General features: G+C 54.9%; 5 protein-coding genes across 5 annotated transcripts; 3 read left to right on the forward strand and 2 right to left on the reverse strand.

The window, feature by feature from the left end:
* Positions 1–372: 372 nt before the first annotated feature.
* On the forward strand, positions 373–2117 carry NCS57_00141000 (Succinate-semialdehyde dehydrogenase; the record flags this gene model as incomplete). Its single annotated transcript, XM_053051475.1, has 4 exons — positions 373–483; positions 535–625; positions 686–1055; positions 1103–2117. The coding sequence occupies 4 exons, from the start codon at positions 373–375 to the stop codon at positions 2115–2117; spliced, it is 1587 nt and encodes a 528-aa protein (XP_052919990.1).
* A 978-nt stretch (positions 2118–3095) lies between these two features.
* On the forward strand, positions 3096–4383 carry NCS57_00141100 (uncharacterized protein; the record flags this gene model as incomplete). Its single annotated transcript, XM_053051476.1, has 3 exons — positions 3096–3130; positions 3376–3543; positions 3606–4383. 3 exons carry the CDS (start codon positions 3096–3098, stop codon positions 4381–4383), a joined length of 981 nt encoding a protein of 326 aa, XP_052919991.1.
* Positions 4384–4525: 142 nt separating this feature from the next.
* Positions 4526–5560, reverse strand: NCS57_00141200 (uncharacterized protein; the record flags this gene model as incomplete). The annotated part of the gene is made up of 1 exon (XM_053051477.1): positions 4526–5560. Exon 1 carries the CDS (start codon positions 5534–5536, stop codon positions 4526–4528), a length of 1011 nt encoding a protein of 336 aa, XP_052919992.1. The 5' UTR covers positions 5537–5560.
* An 830-nt stretch (positions 5561–6390) lies between these two features.
* NCS57_00141300 (Serine/threonine-protein phosphatase) lies at positions 6391–8091 on the reverse strand (the record flags this gene model as incomplete). The annotated part of the gene is made up of 3 exons (XM_053051478.1): positions 6391–6420; positions 6471–6623; positions 6673–8091. 3 exons carry the CDS (start codon positions 8089–8091, stop codon positions 6391–6393), a joined length of 1602 nt encoding a protein of 533 aa, XP_052919993.1.
* A 5670-nt stretch (positions 8092–13761) lies between these two features.
* NCS57_00141400 (uncharacterized protein) lies at positions 13762–14751 on the forward strand (the record flags this gene model as incomplete). Its single annotated transcript, XM_053051479.1, has 1 exon — positions 13762–14751. One exon carries the CDS (start codon positions 13762–13764, stop codon positions 14749–14751), a length of 990 nt encoding a protein of 329 aa, XP_052919994.1.
* Positions 14752–15001: the final 250 nt, after the last annotated feature.

The raw sequence follows: 15001 nt of genomic DNA on the forward strand, positions 1-15001 counted from the left end.
AGAGTAGACCCTGTTGTGATACCGTGCCGGTAACGGCCTGAGCTTCCCCCGCGTTCGGGGTGCCGTCTTCGGCCTCCGCAATGGATAGATCGGATCGCACTTGCCTTGCCGGTGCCGACCGGTAGCAGTTCCCGGCTCCGGCAGTCGCGCCCCACACAAGCTTGGGGATGATGCTTCTACGTAAAAGACGTCACCCCGCAATCACAGCCGTCATTCCCTTCCACCATCATCATTCGGGACAGGTCACGACGGGGGGCATCTCATCTTTTTTTCGTTTCTGTGTCGTCAGTTCGTCGTCTGCTGTCAATTGGTTCCCGTAGTGGCAAACTCTACTCCTTGCGCTTTAAGTACTTCCATTGCTTGTCGCCCATCATGGTTCTGCTTCAACGCTTGGTTGCTCCCTCTTCGCGAGGCGCGCTGCGACAGTCTCCAGCCATTGCTTTAATGATCACTCGGAGAGCTTCCAACATGGCGCCTCCTAAGGTATGATAAGCCCGCGGGTGAGTTTCTACAGCCCCGCTAACACTTGCTCAGCTCAAAGATCCATCCCTTCTGAAGCAGGATGTCTGCTATGTCAACGGTGAATGGGTCAAGGCCAAGTCGGGCAAGACGTTCAAGGTGAACGGTAAGCTTCAATCACCACCCAGTCTCGCACCTTATCTGTGAAATCCAACATCCCATCTAGATCCATCAAACGGCGAGCTTATCGGAACCTGTCCCGAGTTCAATGCAGAGGATACCCAGTCGGCCATTAGAGCAGCTGCCGATGCTTTCCCTTCTTTCCGTTCCAAGACGGGTCGTGAGCGGTCCAAGCTGTTGCGCGCATGGTATGAGCAGATGACTGCTAATGCTGAGGATATCGCCAAGCTCATTACCTGGGAGAACGGAAAGCCTATTGCTGATGCCAAGGGCGAGACCACTTATGCTGCCAACTTCCTCGAGTGGTTTAGCGAGGAGGCCCCGCGAGTGTACGGTGACACTATTCCCAGCTCTGTCCCTGGAAACCGGGTATGGACCATCAAGGAACCCGTGGGAGTGTGCGGTTTGATTACACCGTAAGTGACCGAGTATCTTCAGATACAGAGTATTGACCAGATATTAGATGGAACTTCCCTGCGGCCATGATCACTCGAAAGATTGGACCTGCGCTGGCAGCGGGTTGCACAGTTGTCTGCAAGGCCCCCGCCGAGACGCCATTTACTTCTCTGGCTCTGGCCGAGCTGGCTCATAGGGCAGGTATTCCCAAGGGCGTCGTTAATGTGGTGACTTCTATGGAGAATACCCCTGAACTCGGCGAGCTTCTTACTTCTGATCCTACCATCAAGAAGATTTCCTTCACTGGGTCCACTGGGGTTGGTAAGCTCCTTATGAAGCAGTCGGCTGGTACTCTCAAGAAGCTCTCGATGGAGCTCGGTGGCAACGCCCCGTTCATCGTCTTTGATGACGCCGACGTCGATGCTGCCGTTGCTGGAGCTATTTCGTCCAAGTTCCGATCCTCGGGACAGACGTGCGTGTGTGCTAACCGCATCTACGTCCAGCGTGGCATCTATGATGAATTTGTTAAGAAGTTTACCGAAAAGGTCAAGACATTTAGCGTGGGTAACGGTTTTGAGCAGGGTGTCACACATGGGCCTCTGATCCACGATCGTGCAGTCCAAAAGGCCGAGGATCACGTCAAGGATGCCGAGAAGAAGGGTGGCAAGGTCACTATTGGAGGCCAGAGACTTAACAACCTGGGCTCCAACTTTTACGCACCTACCGTTATTCGAGATATGACATCTGACATGGACATGGCGTCGCAGGAGACATTTGGACCTGTGGCTGGTCTCTTCCCCTTCGAGACGGAGGAAGAGGTGGTTAGAATGGCCAACAACACCGAAGTTGGCCTGGCTGGTTACTTCTTCTCGCGCGATCTCGAGCGGGTGCACCGCATCGCAGAGGCCCTCGAGGTGGGCATGGTGGGCGTCAACACTGGTATCATCTCGGACCCTGCTGCACCCTTTGGTGGCGTCAAGGAGAGTGGCTTCGGCCGTGAGGGCTCGCTGTACGGTATTTCCGAGTACCAGATCACCAAGATGATTACATACGGAGGAATGGGCAAGGCTCTCCAGTCATGAGATGGGATGGACATGACGATCAAGATAGGATAATACTAGGGAGAAGAACGGAGCTGTCACCAGCGAACAATAACACCTGCTGACCTTTGCCTCTTTCATTACCTGTAAAAGCCTTTCAGCTTATCCTTGCTTCAATCGCTTCTCTGCTGGATGAACATTGACTCAAGAAATTTGAAGCCAGGCGTATGGTGACTCGGGTACGGAACCCGATAGGCGAGGCGAACACGATATCTGGAACTGCGACATCTCAAATGTTTAAGACACTTGAATCACATTTTTGTGCATCTCCGCGGATGGGAAGCTGTCTCGGTCACTGTCTTGGTTTTGAGAAAGGGGATACCTTGTAAGGCGGTGTTGCTAGATATCTGAGTCGGTGCAAGAGTCTGACCAGCTGTGAAGGTCCGGCTGATTAGAAGCGAAATCCTAGACCAGGGTAGAACTTTGATTAAACACTTCACCTATGAACTGTGTTGAGGGAGTCTTATTGAGGGAATGATTATTGCCGTATGTATCATCAACCCTTGCATGACGGTAAAAATGAAGTGTCTATCCCTAAAACCCCTGTCCAGGTCGGTGCCAAGTCATGGGAAGTCATAGGCCAGTGTCAATTGACAGATCGTCTATCCAACAGGAACAGATACGGACAAGCCGTTCACTGGGAACAAAAAGAAGATTCACAAGGTACATGCGAAGCCAAAAAGATTGATCGTGGCAGGGTTCGAACCTACGACCTGTGGTGTTCTAGAGGATGTTCCTCTGTAAGACCAATGTGATACCACTACACCACACGACCAATTGATGGTGACGAGAGTTTCTAACAGGACCTAAGTGTGATACTTTCGGGGACAGCAAGCGAAGGTTGACGATGTGTTATTCTCTTTGGATAGGCAATTGAGAGAAACTGTAGAAAAGGGAGTGTGAATTGGAGTAGAGAATAGTTTTCGAAACCGCTAGCAAGTAACTACTGTTCGTTCGATCATGCTGGTAGCTGGAGATCAGCTGTCCCTCTTATGGTACCTGGGTTAGGTATCAAGCTGCAAAGACTAGACTCTCTAACAATGGATAAAGCTCAACGACCATAATGCCCTCAACAACTCGAATGCTTCATCATAACCACATATCCATTTACTGTTATAATGCTCCTTCAAATCCTCGAGCTCTACCCCTCTATAGAGACCTTGTAGAGTGAATGAGCAGAGCCAAGAGTTGTCCTGCACCAATAGAACCCCTCATAATTCAACGACCCTTATCTTATCAGCCCACGACGTGTGAAACCTGCAACTGATCTGACGTCGAAGCTCTGGAACTCGACAGACACTGACTTTCCTCATCCTACCATTCTACGCAGCATATACACGACAATGGCGCTATCACGAGCTCATGGACCCGTGAGGAACTGCCTGCGCCAATTGGCGTCCTCGGAGGGGTAAGTCTTGACTCTTGACTCGAAGCAAAACTTGCGACGACAATTGACTGACAATGGGCTAGATCCTCCCTCCAGACCCTCTCCCGCCGGCCGATCGCCTCGATAGCTGCCGCTCAGCCCCTCCCCCGCTGCTTCTCCAGCTCGCCCGCTCTTCTAAAGAAGCGCAAGATCGCGGCCGCGAGCAACAGCCCCAATGCCAAGGCTGCGGCCGGGACTGTTAACAAGGCCGAGTACGACACGGAGGCGGGCAGCGGCGCTCAGCCTAACCCGGAAGATCCTCTCGACTTTAGCTCCGTGGTAGCGGCATACGCACCCATTGATGCCCACTTCAAGACGCAGTTGGCGGGCATGGTTCACGGAGGACGCTTCAACCCTACAAACCTTGGCTCCCTCCCCGTGGCCGTCAAGGACCCCGAGGCCGGAGACGGATCGTTCCCGCTGCGGGAGCTCGCGCAGGTGGTGCCCCGTTCTGGCCGGACAATCTCGCTGCTGGTGCACGACAAGGCCTACATCAAGCCCATCATGTCGGCGGTGCAGTCGAGCCGTGAGTTCAACCAGCAGCCGCAGCGGTCCGAGGACAACGAGCTCGAGCTGCTGCTCAAGGTGGAGCTGGAGCGCAAGGACGACGTGGTCCGCCGCATCAAGGAGGCCGTGCAGCTGTGGAAAGACCGCATCCGCCAGGCGAGGTCCAAGCATGAAAAGGTGCTCAAGGACTGGAAGAAGACGGGCGCCGTGCTGCCCGACGTGGTCAAGAAGGCTGAGAAGGAGCTGCAAAAGGTCCAGGACAAGAAGATGAAGGAGATTGACCAGGAGGAGGCCCAGACCATCCGCCAGCTGTAGATTTCATGAGGGCCATGTGTGTGTATCATCATAGATGCCTGACATTCAGGCGTGCGAGTGTGTGTGTGTGTGGGACATTGTACTAGTATTACATATCATGACAAAGTGTACACTGATCTTTTTTCTTCCGTCTTTGATCACTCTAAGCTCGTGCTTGCTTCCCGTTGCCTCCCTTCTTGACCAGCAGCGAAGTCAGCTTCTTCTCGAAAGCGTTGACGTCGCTGGTCGTGTACGTCTCGGCCCGGAGGTGCCACGAGCGGGACACGCCAACGGGGTCGGTCGCGAACTTGGGGGTCTCGTGCTGCCCGCTGACGGCCTTTTGTGTGATGACCTTGCGGACGGCCTCCTCGGCGTCCGAGATGGCGGGGCCCTTGGACTCTCCGCCCTCGGCCTGGATCTTGTCCTGCATGTGCTTCTCGGCAGCCTTCTTGGCTTCGGCGTCGGCGAAGAAGCGTAGTCCGCCGGTCTCAACCTCGGAGGCGTAGTGGCGGGCTTGGAAGGCTTGCGGGGCACCGACGTGATCAGCCGTGCCCAGGACACTGAGGTTCTGGAGGACGGTGGCCGAGTTTCCGGTAGCGGAGCCCGGCACGGCGGGCGCAAATTCGACGATAGACTCGAGAGTCAGCGAGGGTGTGTACTCGGTTCGCACGCCATATCGCATTGAGTCGTCAAAGTGTCGCTCGTCGGGGTCCATTGTTGAGTACTGATCACCACGGCCTCTCGTCTTGTCCTTGTCGTCATCGTCTCGCTTTCGAACTTCCTTCTTGCCTCCCCGGCCTCGACCTCGGGCAGCTCCTCTACCTCTACCGCGGAAACCGCCTCCGCGAACGGGCGAAGATGATCGAGGCGGGCCGCCAGCTGAAGATCCTCCTCTTCCAGCGAATCCGCCTCGTCCAGCGAATCCGCCTCGTCCACGGAGTGCACCACGTCCGCGGAATCCTCCTCTTCCTCGGAGAGGCAGGCTCTTCACGTTGAGAACCTTGGGAGCGCCGGCCGGGGTAGGTCGGTTCTGGTTGCCGGGGCCATTGGGAGGGTTGGCGGCCTGCAATTGTGTCGTCGAGAATTGGCGGATACAATTTCGGAGAGCGTCCGAGGCCTGCTCGAGCTCTGGCCTTGTCCGGCTGCACACCGAACGCAAAGCGTGGCGCTGCATTGTTACTTGTGGTCGTCTGATGTGGTGAAGCTGGCTGTGAGATGCCGCTTGAGCACCCATATCCAATTTTCTGCCAAGGGTGGGGTGACTAAGCCATTGGATTTAATAGGCGCAGCCATTGACCAATCATTTACGCTCATTACACGCATGCATAGGCTCACTGATAGACAGAGATACTATCATCCAATCTCAATATTCTCATCTCAATAAACAGGCATGTAGGTAGTGAAAACAGTATTGTAGGTACATAGGACTGGCTGTCTACTCAATCCCATACCACTAAGCATACCGCAAGATCCATATTTCGATCATGCATCCCCAAGTCCAAGTCCCAGGCAATGGCTCTTCTATGAGGCCCCGAATCCCATCTCCTCCTCGTCCCGCTCCGCTCCGCTACCTATACATGACGCCTCCAGGCGTACCAAGATCAACCCATCCAAACTCCAGACGGCATGCTTGAGCGGCGCTGTGCGGAAAGGATCAGGTGCCGAGCTGACCATTTCTGGCCCGCTGGTTAGGACAGTTACGTCCGCCACTCGGAGAGAGCAGAGGTCGATATCGACCACCTCAACACGGCTGTCACACCGTGGGCACAATGGCCGCTTTCGTGCTGAATGTCCTTGCTCTCGGCACCCGAAACCACATCGTCGACGCTGTTTACACTCCAAAGTGCCCTGGGCGTTGCTCTGTTTGCGTTGTTGTTGTTTCTGTTTCAAATACGGCGAAACTGGCTGCTCCGGGTCGCCCTCGGAGACCTGCCGCCGTTGTGTTTGTGAATGAATGTCCCCCAATAGAGGGCAGTTAATATTAAAACGACTCGGTGCTTCGTGTTCGTGGCTGCATATCGACCCCCACTATACGCTCTGCGGCTGGACCAAGGCAGGCTATAAAAGGTCAGATGTGACATCTCATGCAGCGAGCATATATTACTTACCGGACTGTTCAACATGTGCTGCCGCTTGTTCCGGCTCTTCTTGATATGACTCTTTAAAGCGCTCGAGTCAAGAGGCTTCAAGAGCTCAAAGCTGCAAAGGAGCTCCGCAGACACAGACATGACTGCGCCCCAATTGTCGAATTCGCCGCAGTACTGCACACAGGTTAGCCGATTATCCGTAGTCTTGCAGAGGCTGACGTACATTGGGGGCGCTAAAGACAGTAACCAAAACCCGGTCGTTAAAGAATTCGTACCCGTCCTCGACCACCATGTGCGCGCGGCAGATAAGATCAAAGTCGTGATCCGCCAGAAACTCGGTGATGACGCGTTTTCCAAAACAGTAGCTGACGCCCCTCTCGTTGGCTTCCCAATCTTGCTCCATGTCTGCGGGGTCTGACCATAGCAAATCGTTGAGCAGACCGTAGTCGGGGACATCTGTTGGTCGAGCAATGTTTCGAATATCGTCCATGTGGACCAGTGCCGGCGATAGGCCTCCGTGAACGCAAAAGATCTTGCCGGCAACGATGGCGGCGATGGGGAGTGTGTTGAAGCAGTCGATGAATGTCTTCCAGATCTTGACGTTGCAGCGCCTCTTGCACTCATCGTAAAATCCGTACACTCGTGTGACGTTAGCGCACTCGTGGTTTCCACGGAGGAGGAAGAAGTTCTCGGGGAACTTGAGCTTATAGCATAGGAGTAGAAGGATAGTCTCCAGAGATTGCTTGCCTCGATCGACATAGTCGCCCAGGAATAGATAGTTGGAATTCGGGGGGAATCCGCACATCTCAAACATTCTGATAACATCCGTGTACTGGCCGTGGACATCTCCCACAACCTTGACGGGGGCATCCAATTCCAGGAGCGCAGGTTGCGACAGGAAGACTTCCCTGGCCCTCTGGCAAATGGCGACAATTTCGGCATTCTTCAGGCAGACACTCTTGGTAACCTTTCCAGCGTAGCCCGCATCCAAGAGTCGCTTTATAAAATCATCGAGATCAATATCCTTGATGTCGGACATGGCAACATTGGAGTTGCCCTCCTTGGAGTCTGCCGAGGGGCCATTGTGGATAGGGTTGATGGTGTTTTCCCGCTTCACCAGGATCGACTGGCCTGGGTTCTGCATGTGCACATTCGCGCCCGCGTTGACCGACGGAGGCTGATCCGAGACATGATCAACCTCGCCGGAAGCCTGAGCCGCGCTCACGTCGTGGGCGCCGCCTTTGGAGTGGCCCTGGACGGGAGACGGTGGGGGTTGGTCGTCTCCAACGGCCGACTCTGCAAGCGCTGACTCGGAAGTGGAGATGTCTGTCGCATCCGTCTTGAGGGGAGGGAGCTCACTCCGGCTCAGTCGGGATGAGCTCGAACGCCCGCTCCTACCGGACCGTCCAGAGGTACCTTCGCTCTTGGAGTCAGTTGTAGAATCGCCGTTGGATATAATCTGAGAGTTCCTGGGGCTGTCCGTCTTGCCGCTGCCGGGGATCTTGGATCGCAGGGAGCGAAAGGATCGCGACGAGTCCTTGGTATCAGATCTGCTGAACGATGGGTAAGACTGGAGGGGGCCGTCAGGGCCGGCAGAGCCGGAGCCCTTGGAGCCACTCTCCCGGGAGCTTTGGTTACCCATTGTACCTCGATCCCGCACTCGTCAGATTGCGACAACTATCTCGAGATTGCGTAGTGGGATGCGTATTGGTTATCGATGTGAGTTTCAGTGTTGCTTTTATCAAAACCTTAACGGCGCCGCGGGTGGTTGAGCGACGAGGGTTTGCGGCAAGGGAGGGGTTAAGGAGGATGGAAAAGGTGGTCGAAGGTGTAGAAGAAGGAGCAGCGACGACGTCGTCTTTGTGCGTCCGTCTTGGGCGACTTCGGTTGATGCTTAGGATAGAGGTACAGGTTGTCGAGTTTGGTCGGCGACCAGTGGGTTTTGCGGCGATGACGTCGTGGGGAGGGAGGTTCGTTAACGCCGGGGCGAAGCCGGAGGGATAGAAAGCGCGACTGAGCGAGGGTCGGAGATAATATTCCCAGACGAGAAAGACCGAATTCGAGACTAGAAATACCGGGTGTCAGTCTGACTCATTTGTCAGAGCAAAAAAAAGGCTGTGTCAAGGCTGATGCACAGAAGAGTTGCGGCGCATACAGGACGAGACTGAGACGGCGAGTGGTGAAAAAAAAAAAGTTGTCGTGGGGAGCGGCAGGTGAAAGACAAGGTGATATATAAGATGGACCAGCAAAAAGCAGCAGCTTTATTGTCGCAGAGGTGATAAAAGGCGCGGGGGGTAAATGTACCTGCGGATGGAAACGGGTCGAGTTGAAAAATCAGATCGCCAAGACGTTTGGAGAGAAAACGAGCGTCAAGGAGCTGTCGAGTGCTGGCGGAGGTTATAGGCGAGGGGGGAGGAGGCGAGAGACGGCGCTGAAAAGGCAGCGGGCGGCGTAGGTAGGTTGCGCAGCAGAGCACAGCACAGCGAGCGCAGGGCAGTCAGGGTATGTAGGGCGGGTGAGTCTGAAGGTGTTCAAGGTGGTTTTCGCATGCGAATGACGTCGATTGATTAAAAAGGTCGAGACTGGGAGCCCTGTCGTGGAAGGCGATGGACTGACGACGGCTTGTTAATGTTGGGTGGTCAAGAGCACAGACAATCAAGTCAAGTCAAGCACGACGGATGAGGCTCAAAGGTTGTTTGCAAGAGGGAAAAAGAACAGGTCCAGAGGGTGATGCAAGACGAGAGTAGAGTACTACAAGGCCCGGGCTTGGCTTGGGCACAGTAAGTATACTCTGCAAGAAACGACCCAACGACAAGCAAGGCAAGGAGGTTGAAATGCGTACCGACCGATTGCCTGGTCTGCGTATCCGTACCTAGTAACCTAGCTGTAGGCCGGTCGAGAAGCTCGCTCGCTCTCGCTCTCCTCTGCCTCTGAGCGGAGCCGGATAAGGTCGAAGCGATGGAGCAGAGCAAAAGTGGCGGCGCGGGCTGTGGAATTAAGGTTCCACACCCCTCTTTCCTTTCTTTCTTGGGCGACTCTTTTGGGTTTATCGAAGCTAATGGGGAGAAGCAGGAGAAGATCGATTATCAGAGTAGAGGGGTCACAGTGTTTGTTGTTGTCGAGATCAAGTTTCTGCAGAGGCAGGAGAAAAAGGTCAGACAGGCAAAAGAGGCACAGCAACAGAGCGGCGAGAAAAACCAGCTTCAATGACATGCACCCGTCGAGATGCGGTTTGTCCGGGGGTTGATCGGCGCCCAATGGAAGCTCGCTCGCAGGGGACGAACTGCGCTCGGCGATGTTGGGGCCCAAAAGGCAGGGGTCGTGAGAGGGCAGTCGGGGGAGCCGTGAGTAGGATCCTGTCCTGTCCTGTCCATGGGAGCTGGAAGACGGTCGATAATAAAGCAGTTCGTGATCAGACAGCTCTTCTTCCCCTCGGACATCGCCTGGACCGGACTGACTTGAACGAACTTGCATCTCCGTCGCAGTCGTCATATGGCGGGACTCTGGTTTGCTTGTTTGGTCTTGGGACCTGTCCTGACGACTCCACCAGACAGGCTAGACCTTGAAGGAAGCCAAGTCCAGATCTGCCAACCTTGCTTGTCTCGCCAGCAACCTACGAAGACAAGCAAGACAGTCACTCTGGAGGAGCAACAGATGAGATAGCCAGACTATGCGATGCGAGTTCTCTCCTCTCCCACTCAAAGCTGCAGGCGCTGCAGGCCATGCATGAGACATTGACCCAGCAGAAGAACTTGCCTACCTGCTCCTACTGAGGCCCTGGCAATCCTTGACCTTGGATGCAATCTGGTGCTCCATCACGGGAGCCAGTTGGCACGTGCGAGAGCTCGATATGGAGACCCGACACCAGGATCAAGCAAGCAAGGAAAAAAAACTGCCAGGTCGAGGGCGGCTCGGTAACCGACTCGAGACGACTCAATTCAGCCCTGATAAGTTCCCTCAGCTCATCCTTGCCAATCGGCAATCGTCTCACCACGCAACTCTTGAGGCAAATAATTAAGAGAAAGGAAGAAAAGGGCCGGCTGCGTTACGTCGACCATCACCACCAACGAGAGAGGGAACCCAAGAGGCCAAGGGCCAAGGCCCGCTAGCACATTTCTAGGCACATGCTCAACCCCTCTCCTCTCAAGGACTAGGAGTCCTGTTTGAACTGATGTGTCGTTCTGCTGCTTTTGAGGCCGCTCTCACACCCATTTGCACCATTGAGACTTGTCTGTCACGCTGCGCATCACCCTCGCAGTAAGTGAGAGTCAACGAGGTTGCACACCTGACCAAAGCCTCGTGCACACACTCTCGGTGCTCTCACCGAGTTCCCTGTGTGGTCGTCGTCGAACAAGCCGCAGCCGGTTTCCGCGCCTACCTTTCCCCTTCTGTGCCAAGGTGAGGTCGAGAACGACGCGGCAGTTTGGTCTCCCGACCGCTCGGTTGGTCGAAGGCAGATCCAACCGGTCAGAGATCAGACACACACACCCCTGCTGTTTACCCTGGACCGGCTGGCGAATGGCGGCGGGCTACTATGTCTAGTGGGAAAAAGCAACTGGTGAGATGCACATGGCGGTGGCTGGAGTTGCGTCTGAGGATTCAATGCAGTGAGAGAAGCATTGCATCTGCGTGTTTTGCAATTGGGCGGCTCGGACCAACGCCCGATGACATTGATGTTCTCAAGTGATGGTTCTCGGCTACAGTTTACTACCTACCTACTTACCCACGCAAGAAAAACCAAGAGCGCTGGTGCTTTGGCTGGTGCTGTCGTCGTTGACTCGCGATGCAAACGGCAGGTCAAAACGCCTAGTGCTTCAGCTCGGCTCCCGGATTGCCCACGCTATCAGAGTCGACCATCTCAAACCCGGTGCGGGCATTGGACGAGGGGCTGGAGATGGCGTCCCGCGGTGTGGATGGCCGTGGCCCGAGGACGGAGCTGCGTCTCCCGCTAGGCCAGAAACATCAGCCCTTTATCGGTCTGTCAGCCTGGGGAGCTGCTTGGGCGACAGAAGACAGGACAAGACGATGAAGGCCCAAGGGAGAGAGCGAGAGACGTGAGGGGAGCCATTGCGACGCCGCAATGGGCCATCTCGCTTGTCAAAGCTGATACTTTACGTCAGCTCTAGTCGGGGGGTCCTAGATCGGCCAAGATACCCTCGGCTTATATGCTGCATTGGGGTCTTGGAAGCGGGCATCGTCTGGTCTTAAATAGCTTTTTTTTTTTCTTTACAACAGCAAAGAGGAGATTGATGAGATCGACGTCTCAAGGTCTAGACTCAAGCAGGGCGGTGCAAGCAAACGCAAGCAAAGATAACCGGAACGGAATCACGTCAAGCCGCAAAGCCACACAAGCAAGGGTCCCGGGAAGAGGAGGCTGAGTTGAGGCAAAACCGCGCGAGCTTTCTAAATTTAGGGCGATTCCGCCCAGTCGGCGCGGGGACACGGGGACTAGCAATTGGCTGGGCTGTGTATGTGATATGGTTGCTCTGCCTCTCTTCTGCTTGTTTTATCCCGTGGATCTCGTAAGGCTGCGTCTGCGTCGTAGTAGATTTTGCCTTCTCGGGTTGAAATGAGCCGCCAGGTTCAAGCAAGGGCCAAAAAACTTTGTCTCGTCTCATCATTCCGGTCGGGCCTAGTTGCTGACGGCCAAGATCATGCTCCTGCATGGATCTCAGGACAAGCACGGGAATGGCACCTCCCGTTGGGCTTGTCACTTCAACTTATTCCATCACAACCATCCATTCCATTCCCGCCCATCCACACTGATGATGAATCTTTGGGGTGAAAAGTCAATGCAGCAGCAGATGTAGGTCCAGACTGGCAGAAGATCGATGGTCAAAATCTGGCCCCGTTTTTATTCCAGAGTGACGACGTCTCTGGTGTTTGTCTGTTGCGTCTCCCCTGGTTTGATCATCACGAAAAACATCTCAATGTGTTCCGGGGTGGATCACGGACCCCGGCTTGCTGTCGTCAGCACCAAGAGTTCAGGGTCCTGGCTCTACTACGACATCGGATCCAATACCACGCATCTTGCTTGTGCAGATTTGCCGACAACATTGACGAGCTGCCCGCTTATTGCCTCTCTGAACGTTATGGGTTCTCCCAAAGTCCCAATGCCCATCATGGAATCGTCAGCAGCGAAGCGGTAACGGAAAGTCTCAAGCTCAGAGACAAGGCATCTTCCGCCTTTTTGTAGACCCTCATGTCATGGTGATCTCTCTATCAACAAGGCCCGCTGCTGGGCCAATGACAAGATCGTCATGCTGATCGTGCAGAGTTCAGCAGCTCCATCTGGAGGAGGGGGAACCCGTTCCGTTTACGGCTATGCAGGCTGGCTGTTGTAGGCGGTTTTTTCATTGTAAGCTTGTTGGTGTGACTACATACCCGTGCGGTGAGATGGCGCACACGGCACAAAACAACAAGACGAGACAGAAAACGTGCTTGGCGGCTGTTGAAGCAAGGGTCAATATCTCAGCTGCTTCAGATTGCACAGCCTGACATTGGTTCAATGTCATCAGCTAAATTGAAGGAGCTGCGCCAGGTGCAAAACCTGGGCTTGGGACTTTGGAGCATGTCGCGCGTGGGGTGGCTTAGCGACTTGGTAACGACGGGAGCCGTGCGTGCGTGCGTCGGCCATCACGCAGCTCCCAGAGTGTTTTTAGTGGGAACCAGCTGTAACACCCACTGGAGTCGTAAGCACAACGCCTCCAAGCCTCCGGGGGAGCCCCCTGGATCCGGTCGTCGCCAATGAGGCGCCGAGGCAGAAACGACCAGTCGCACTGTGGAGGGACTGGGCGGAAGAGGCTGGGGACTGTACAGTGTTGCTGACGGGCTTCGCACTAGTGTGGTCGCTGGGTCTCCCCTCTTCTGGGGGTCTCTGCTGCGCCACTCCACACGGCTCTTCTCTGGCTGGGGGGTTGGAGCTGGAGGATCCAGAGTTGACGTGGAGGGGGGCGGCCAAGTGCTCACCCCCCCGGTCTCGAATGGCGCTGGCGCTGGGCTGTGTGTGGGATTGTGTTCTCAGTGCTCATGCCCAGCCTGCTCTGCTCACACAGCTTTTTTATAAAACCACCGGCTTCAGCCCGCTCTTCCTTTCTGCTGACATCCTCTTTTTTCCTATTCCCGTCTCGTCTCGTCTCATCCCATTTCGTGTGTGCATTGCGTGTGTACGCTTGCTTCACTCACGCTTCCTCCTCCCTCCGACATCGTTCGCTAAAACATCAGCTTTCGCTCACTCTAAAAGTTTACGTCATCCGACCCGACTTCCGACCGACAGTTAAACCGCAAAACAACAACAACAAAGAACATCACAATGGGCGTCGGTCGCTTCTTTTGCGTATTGGTGCCATTCGCACTCACCATCGCGTCCATCATCTTCTTCCTCGTCCCCACCCTCGCGGGTGTCGCCAACAAGGACCTCTACCTCTTCCAGGTCAACGTCGAGGACCTGAGCATCAACCCGGCCGATGTGGACCACATAGTCGGCAACCTCGACATCGACATCAAGCCCCGCGCCGACAAGATCGAGACCAACATCACCGCCAAGCTCCTCGACCTCGAGAAGGTTTATGATATTAGCCTGTGGGGATACTGCTACACTCCCTACAAGGGCAAGCGCCAGTGCGTCAAGCCCAAGTTCGACTGGGCTTCCGAGGTTCTCAACACCACCTACATCGAGCACTTTGGTTCCGCTGCCGGCGTCGAGATCAAGCTCCCAGATGAGGTCAAGTCTGCTCTCAAGGCCTACAGGACCGCCAACAAGTGGGTTGAGATTGCCTTTGTCGCTGCCCTCGTCCTGCTGGCTCTTGAGGTTATCCTGGGTATCTTTGCCAACTGCTCTCGCATCTTCTCCTGCCTGACCTGGATCATCGCCGGTCTCGCCGCTGTTGTCGCTTTCGGTGCCGCTCTCGCCTCGACCCTCATGGCTGGTGCTGTTATCGGCGTCGTCAAGGGCACGGCCAAATTCTACGGTGTGAAGGGCCACATCAACAACACCTTCCTCGCCATGGCCTGGATTGCCGTCGCCTTTGCCATCGGTGCCAGCCTCTTCTGGCTCTTCACCATCTGCTGCTGCAAGCCCGAGCACCGCAGTCGCAAGGACCGCAAGAACCGCCACTCCGATGGCGAGAAGCTCCTGGGTGGCGGCTCCCGCGGCTACGCTCCTCTCGGCAACGACCACGAGATGACGACTGGCTTCTACAACAACAACAACCAGACCCAGTCCCAGTACGGCGCCCCCCGCTACCCCAGCGGTGCTGCCCGCTCCGATCTCGCCTACGAGCCCTACTCGCACCGCGCCTAAGCTGTGTCTAAAGCTCTCACGACATGATTATTGAGTCTATACTTTGAACAAACTTGATGATGCTGCATTAATGGCGTTTTTTGGAATCTTAATCGGATATTTGGATGAACGACTTGGGCAACGGGTCTGCTACATGCGGTCACGGTCATGAAGGCATCATTTGGTCTTTTTTTCTTCTTTTTTTTCTCTCTTGTTTATTGGCGGCAGTCCGATGTAGATTTGGGACTGCGAGATGGATATTGGATGGATG

Source organism: Fusarium keratoplasticum, chromosome 1, assembly GCF_025433545.1.
Source record: "Fusarium keratoplasticum isolate Fu6.1 chromosome 1, whole genome shotgun sequence".
NCBI lineage: Eukaryota > Fungi > Ascomycota > Sordariomycetes > Hypocreales > Nectriaceae > Fusarium > Fusarium keratoplasticum.